Source organism: Rhagoletis zephyria, unplaced genomic scaffold (genome assembly GCF_001687245.7).
Source record: "Rhagoletis zephyria isolate East Lansing unplaced genomic scaffold, Rhagoletis_zephyria_1.1 Rzeph_scaffold_14292, whole genome shotgun sequence".
Classification (NCBI taxonomy): domain Eukaryota; kingdom Metazoa; phylum Arthropoda; class Insecta; order Diptera; family Tephritidae; genus Rhagoletis; species Rhagoletis zephyria.
Genome location: NW_016171361.1, coordinates 7,398 through 14,557, shown reverse-complemented (window position 1 = coordinate 14,557; position 7,160 = coordinate 7,398). Strand labels below are relative to the sequence as shown.

The following is a 7,160-nucleotide window of genomic DNA, read 5'->3' as shown; positions in this document are numbered from 1 at the left end:
CCTAATGACAACAACATTTTTTACAACAGTTTCTTTGCTCTCCTGAAAATGACCGATTTTCACATTCGATAGTTTGACATGGTAGCGACAATATGTATAGATTACAACGGTTTACGGGTCTGTGCCGAGTTTTTCACATCAAGTGTAGACATAATCTACTGAACTATACTTCTAAGTATTTTGGCCGGGGCGTTATTTCTTTTGTTGTCCAGCCATGGGAGCGGGGTCACCAAAGCATTATCTTCAGGCCTGGGCTACGCCGACTGCGCAGTACCCACGGGGTAACCTCACGTGTTCGTATAAACGAAGTTGAAGGCGAAAATGAACTGTAATTTAGCGTATTGAATTTTAACCGATTCATTATGAATCAATAATTAATTTTCGCTTTGCAGTGAACCCTTAAAACGAATAAGTTAGAATAGCCCCACTGGAGAACGAGGACAAAACGAAGTATCTCCTGTCATTAAAAAAACCAGTCAGGTCATACGAGTCTAGGCTCTCACGCCGCTGTTTACACTTATAGATTCGAAAAATGAGCGAAGCTCGTTCATTTGGGAAGAAGCAATAATAATAACCGATAATAAGTTCGGCACTGAAGTCCATAATCATTTTTGCCAACAAGTACTTATTTAAATTGAGTAGGCAGAACTGTATTCGGTTCTATCTGGCCTAAACGAACCAGTTTTTATTCTTAACGCTGGACGCTTGTGATTCAAATCTAGGAGCACATATGTATGGAGATGGTTTCTGAGGTTATAATTTTGCGTAGAAAAACTGGACATTTGTGAGTTTGAATAGGAATTGGACGCTAATGATTAAATATTGTTAAAATTTCTAAAAGAAATTTCACTAGTAGCATTTCGTTTTCCTTCTGTTGATTTTAAATTTTGTTTTGAGAAACTCGTCTTTAAATTGGCATTTTTGTTTACAGTTTACTCTAAATTGTCAAACTTTGTTACATATATGGGTTCTAAACCCAACAACAAAATACGCACAGCTTGCTGTCTTTTGCTCTAGTGCTATCACTTGTCCAATGTGCTGTGGTGTGTGGCAATCTCCACACGCAACTTGAATAATCCAGTATGAAAATGGGATGATAAATTGTATGGCCTTTAAACTGATACTGTTTCAATCGGTTATTGGTTATTAGAATTTAATGTTACTTTATCTAAAAGTTTGATCCCTTGAATCAATTGCACGGGCTGAAGATAAGCATTGTTTTACTTTTATTTTTTATGGCCAATTAATTATACATTGGTCCTAAGACAACACTAATACAATACAATCAAGTGCCCTTTATTTCACTCAATTACAAAGTGCATCCAGTCTAATGTATATTAATGTATATATATGAATACGTAGTTTGAATCGAATTTGCTATACGTACTGTACTTGATAATGCAGTTTGGAAGCTATTATGGCCGGTGTCCCTGCTAATTGGAAGTTTTGATAGAACTGTATTTGAGGTTCAGAAATTAGGAACTTTTATTTATTACCGTTAATTTTAAAAGTACGACTATGCCTTGGGAAACGTGGTCTTCAGCATCACATGAGATATAAAATCTAGTTTGGAAAGATATACATACATATGTATATATGTGGTCTTTCCATACCCCATAATGAAAAATAACTTTATTTGTAAGAAAAGCATTCCGTTACAAAATATTTTAGGGAACAAATCGAAAGTATATCAAATTGGAATTTCTCGTCCGCAATGAAAGCTATTTACCTACTATTTTAGCCGAAAATTACAATCAAGTTAGAAATCGTAATTGCCAAATCTCCGAGTGTATTCTGCCACGAAAACATAGCTTCTCATAAAAATACAATCGCCCTTCGAAGTAGGCGTAAACCGTAGGTCCCTCGCCTTTGTGTGAGGCAAAATGTTTGACGTTTATTTTCTACACTGAAATATACTATAATCAAGACAAGTTTGAAGTCGCTTGAGAACGTAGTTTTACAAAAAAAAAAAAAAAGATATATTATATTGGGCTATTTCCATACAAAAATTATTGTTTTGGCCGTTTTCGGTAATTTTTGAATTTTTTTTTTGTATGAAAGCTGTACTAAATATTTGTCGCATCGCAAATTCGGATTACTTCCATTTAAAAAAAACCCCAAATATTAATTTCCAGAGCCATCTAAAATCATAAAATTTTACTCAAAAACCGGTCCCGCCTAAAAATTTTAATTTGATATTATTCGTTGAAATGACTATCACCACTGAATTCAGCGTATCCGAATTGATTATTTTTCAAAATAAGAATTTCATTTTTGTGCACAGTGTTATCACATAGCTCGAACACAATTCATATCTTTTTTCGTACGTTGCGCAAATACATACATGCATATGTATTTACATATAACATCCAAAAACCCCAGTTGGTTTAGTTGAAAATAGGAGGTCTTCTAAAACCCCTTAATTCCGATTCTTTGACACTATGGCTCTTCCATGCTCAATTCTTTACATCCTTTTTTTTTATTTCAATCCCTGTGATCCAGCTTCGCTTAAGAGAAGAAAATTTACATGGACTAATATTCTTTGACTAAGTGTAATCTTATTTTTGATATGCACCGATTAGCTTACTGCAATTGTTTTTTTTTTCAATTGACTCCTTGGAAACACAACTTCTGGTATACCTTCAAACGGCAAGGCTATTGGCAAATCTTCGAATACAGCTTTTAACCCAGATATTACTCAAATTTATTTTGCGTTTGATTCTTTTATTTTTTGGTATCGTAGTTAATACCTACTTACTAGTTTAAATAAGAAAAATATTAAAAATATATATGTACATATATAAAACTGACTGACCTTTATTAGAAGTAGAATGCGTGCTACGAATATCGTCTTGTAAGTCGGTGTTAAAAATATACGACCCTGCTTGGGTTTCCACAAGTTTTCCTAAGTCGATCCGAAATTATAAGAATTGGCTATTCTGGTAATTGAGCACCGTTATACGCTATGATTGGCGCTATATCCGCCGAAGCGATTTTGGCTGAGACCAACAAAGTACGCCAGTCGTTACCATTCTGTGCCAGTAGACGCCAATTAGAAATGCTAAGTGAAGTGAAGCCTTTCTCCTCCTCCTTCCGAAAATTAACTCAATTTCTAAAAACCAAAACAGCTACTCAATACTTGAAGGAAATTATTCATTGAACAATCACCGCACACGTTTTTGGTCCAAGGCGGTTATAGTACAGTTAGGGAGGCTACATTTATTTAACCGCCTGAAGATCACTCCGATACAAAACTGAATCGCCTTTCCATTTATTTACCTATCTTTGACTAAATATTTCCTTAGTAAAACAACTGAATTATCTTTGTTCAACTAAATATTAGTTTATAAATATATATTTCAATGCAATTATTATCACTTTGATTTACTCTCATTTGGCTTAACTATGTACATATGTACTCTCAAACCACTTCAAAGATATGGAAATAATTTCACATGCAAAATCTGGCACATACTATGAATGTATGTAGCATTTAAATGCTCTTCCAATGTGGCCACGTTTTAATTTCATCATACAATTTCTGTCCTGGACAAGCTGTAGCTTTCGTTTGTCTATGACCCAGCAGTGTGTAGTTGTCTTTCAAATAGCCCTGCTGCACTGCATGCTCAATTAGATCTTTGGCATTCTGCAACATTGTCTGCGAAGGAGTGGTATCTAAAAAAAAATAAAAAAGAATGCAAAAAAGATTTTTAAATCTCATTAAAAGTGCACACCAACAAAGTCCAACAACTTCTAGCTACTCACTTTCAAAGTTACCAATAAATACAATGCCAATACTGTTGCGATTATAGTTGGGTGCATGCGATCCCTGCAAACCGAAGCCACGTCCCTCATAGATGTTGCCATCGCCGGCAATTATGAAATTATAGCCGATATCACTGAATTTGCGACGCCCCTTATGATCACTCTGAATGTTCTTAATTAGGCGCTTGCAATCGGCTGGTGTGCTGCAACCATTCGGATTATCCGAATGATGAATGATAACATAGTCGACCTTGCCGCTAATGCGCGCTGGCGAGCGAGCTGCTGCCGCATTCCAAGAGCTACGCGGTTGTATTGTGATGGCAAAGCAGGCGGGTAGTGCTGGAGGAGTGAAAAATGCAATATTTATTGATATGATTTTTATTTGATATTTGATTGTTCGCCTTACCAATTGCTACAGCAACGAAGTGGATGAGTTGACGAGACATTTTCGAAACTAAATTGGAGAGTATCCTTAAAAGTATTTTCCCTTTAAAACTCGACTTCTATTAGAAGACTACAATTCTGTCACTTTTCGCTGTAATCAAGTTGTTGAATGATGTCTGCCAAGCAAATTTCGCTACTTAAATATAGATTCAATTTCTGTCTTGATGCTGCTTTGCTGCAATTGATAAGCAGTGGGTTATCAGTTATATGCTTGCATACATACATATATTTTTGTACTTTACTTCAAAATATTCAGGGGGGAATTACCACAACTGTTTCAATTAATTTTTTACAAGTAATGCAAAAACTGCAAATATAGAAAATTTGCGTACTTGTTTATTTGATACATATGTATTTTGGAGCACCTTTAACGTCTTCTCACTTCCCACAAGTCTTCGTGGAGGGGAAGAACATTAATTTCTATTGATGAGTAATGCGAATTCATTTGATTAATTGACCTGACAATGGTTTGAAAGTGTAAATATTAAAAAAGAAAAATATCAACTGAGCGCTAACAAACTGGTATTTTTGTCATTCATGCTTTTGCTGTTTAGGAAATTCCTCTTGACGATCAGTATTTTATTAATTAATTACATACTGTGTGCTGGACTTGAACAGTAATATATGTATGAAATTCATACTGGCGTTATTTTTTTTTTAATTTTCTTTGAAAACGGTTTTACGCATTTTCTTCCATAAGAAAATCAACGTAATTTTGCAGTAGTTTAAAACTTACACTATATCATACTAAAATTTAATGGGCTACAAAACTCATACATACTCAAAAAAATTATAAAAAAATTTTAATAATTTGTAAAGTTGTAATGTACTTCGGTGTAAAAAAAAAAACCATAACTCAAATTATTGTAGAGTGCACCCCATAATACTATACTTAAATATTGCGCATTACTCAGAGCTACCATTGTGATTTTTTTCAATTTTTTTGAGATGGCATATTTTCAAAAACTGATTTTTTTTTATCAAATAATTTGTATGTGAAAACGTTTTCAAGAAATTTTTTTTTTGTAAATATTTCTTTTCATAGAGAATTTTGATGTCAGTATGTGTGATTTTTTTCAAACTTTTTCCTCGCCCCGTTCTCGAGATATTGGGAAAACTATTAAATCGATTTGTTTTTGTTTTGGTGCTGTAAAGTTTTTAAAAATGTATTAATCTAGCTCAAATTTCATATTTGTTTATTATTTATATTTATCCATCAACCCTAAAAATTTGAAACAAATCGAACACATGAACTGTGAACCCCGTTCATTTTGGATGGAGCGCCCCATATATATGTATGTAGGTTAAGGCGGGTCAATTTATCTGGTAGATTTTTTCGACTATGCGCGTATAGCACGGATTCTACGTGTAGAAACAAACAATGGTTCTAAAATCAATTTGGAGTTTGCCAAATTGCGAAAATTGGTTTCTAAGCAGTCGTAAAGAAGTGCTTAAAGTTTGTAAAAAAAAAATGCTGTAAGGAACTTTGTGGTATAAGGAATCCATTTCAGCACTTATCTTTTTCTTAAAACTTCCACCGGAGGTGACAATTTTCACATTTTCTTCAAAACCTATTTTCGCAATTTAGCAAACTCCAAATTTATTTTAGACCCATGGTTTCTTCGAAACTTGGAAATTTGCTTAGAATTACACGTAGAACCCTCCTATACCATACGCGGACAGTCAAAATATTTATACCTACAATAGGGCGGGTCAATGTTATTATATATATATATAATAATATATATATAATAACATTGACCCGCCCTATTGTAGGTATAAATATTGACAAATTGCCTAAATTGTATTTTCTTCAGGTATTCATAATTTTCATGATTTTTCAAATCTTTAGACTTTTGAAGCATGTACCCATTTTTCTATTGATTTTGATGATTTTCATTTGATGCCTTCCAACATTTCACCTCTGTAATTGTTTACACTTCAAGAAGTCAAAAACGATTTCAATTAAATACAATAGTTTATTTTATATTTATTTTTGTTTAAGATTAGTTTTATCATCTATTTTCATACTGTAGCTTTTAAAATTTTTGTTTTATTTTTCTTTTGCTATTATCTGTATAATGGTGTATTTAATGCTTTAAGTATTTTCATTTTCACAAATACTCTTATATTTTAAGTATGTAGTATGTATGTAGGTATAAGTTTCAATACATACAATATTTAATGGTATTTTTTTGCAATTTCTACCTTAGGTTCTAAAAAATATGAATACAGCCATTACAGCTATTGCCAACGGTCTTTCCAAGATTTTTTATTTTGTCAGATAATTGGAAAGTTATTTTCGCAAAAAAAAAAAATAGTTCCAATAATCATACAATTGCTTGTCCTATGAAAGTAAGCATGTACAATGTACATACATTTAGTATTTACTTTTACAAAAACCTTGCATTACAACAACAACGACGTACATAAAGCTTTTGTGCGTTTTTTGTTGTACAAAATTTGTGGTATTCGTTCAAAATTTGAATTCGCTTACATTTGCATACATAAGTTTATATGTACATATATGCATACATGCATTAGGGTGGTCCTTAAAAATATCAACATCGTGGGGCACCTCTTTATTTTGTTGTACGTACAAAATAAAGATATCCAGGGAAAAAATAAAATAAAAAAAGGGTCGCTACCAGGGTTTACATTTTTTTTTTAAATCGCAAAAAATCGAGAAAATTTTGGCTTTTACCAGCTATAACTCAGCGAGTTTATGGATTTACATGAATAACTTTCACTAATATGGCAAACTTATCATATGTAACGTTTTGAAAAAATAAAAATTTCAAACTCTTGTACCGACCCCTTAATTTTTTTTAATTTGTTCATGGATGCCGTTTTTTTTGGATGGAGAACAAAATATAGGGCCATCCCATACAAAATTAAAATGTTAATATTTTAAGGACCACCCTAGTATATACACAAGTTTAAATATATTA

General features: G+C 32.9%; 1 protein-coding gene across 1 annotated transcript; it reads right to left on the bottom strand.

Annotated features, from left to right (window-relative positions):
- Nucleotides 1–3,318: 3,318 nt before the first annotated feature.
- LOC108378521 (peptidoglycan-recognition protein SB1-like) lies at nt 3,319–4,339 on the bottom strand. Its single transcript, XM_017634813.1, has 3 exons — nt 4,172–4,339; nt 3,766–4,104; nt 3,319–3,675 (listed from the first exon to the last, which is right to left on the bottom strand). Exons 1-3 carry the CDS (start codon nt 4,209–4,211, stop codon nt 3,494–3,496), a joined length of 561 nt encoding a protein of 186 aa, XP_017490302.1. The 5' UTR covers nt 4,212–4,339; the 3' UTR covers nt 3,319–3,493.
- Nucleotides 4,340–7,160: the final 2,821 nt, after the last annotated feature.

Excerpts from the sequence above, each read along its gene's own strand:
- LOC108378521 (XM_017634813.1), bottom strand. The coding sequence starts at position 4,211 with ATGTCTCGTCAACTCATCCACTTCGTTGCTGTAGCAATTG. Across the intron at positions 4,105-4,171 it reads CTTCGTTGCTGTAGCAATTG|CACTACCCGCCTGCTTTGCC; the intron begins GTAAGGCGAACA and ends TCACTCCTCCAG. Across the intron at positions 3,676-3,765 it reads ATTTATTGGTAACTTTGAAA|ATACCACTCCTTCGCAGACA; the intron begins GTGAGTAGCTAG and ends ATTTTTTTTTAG.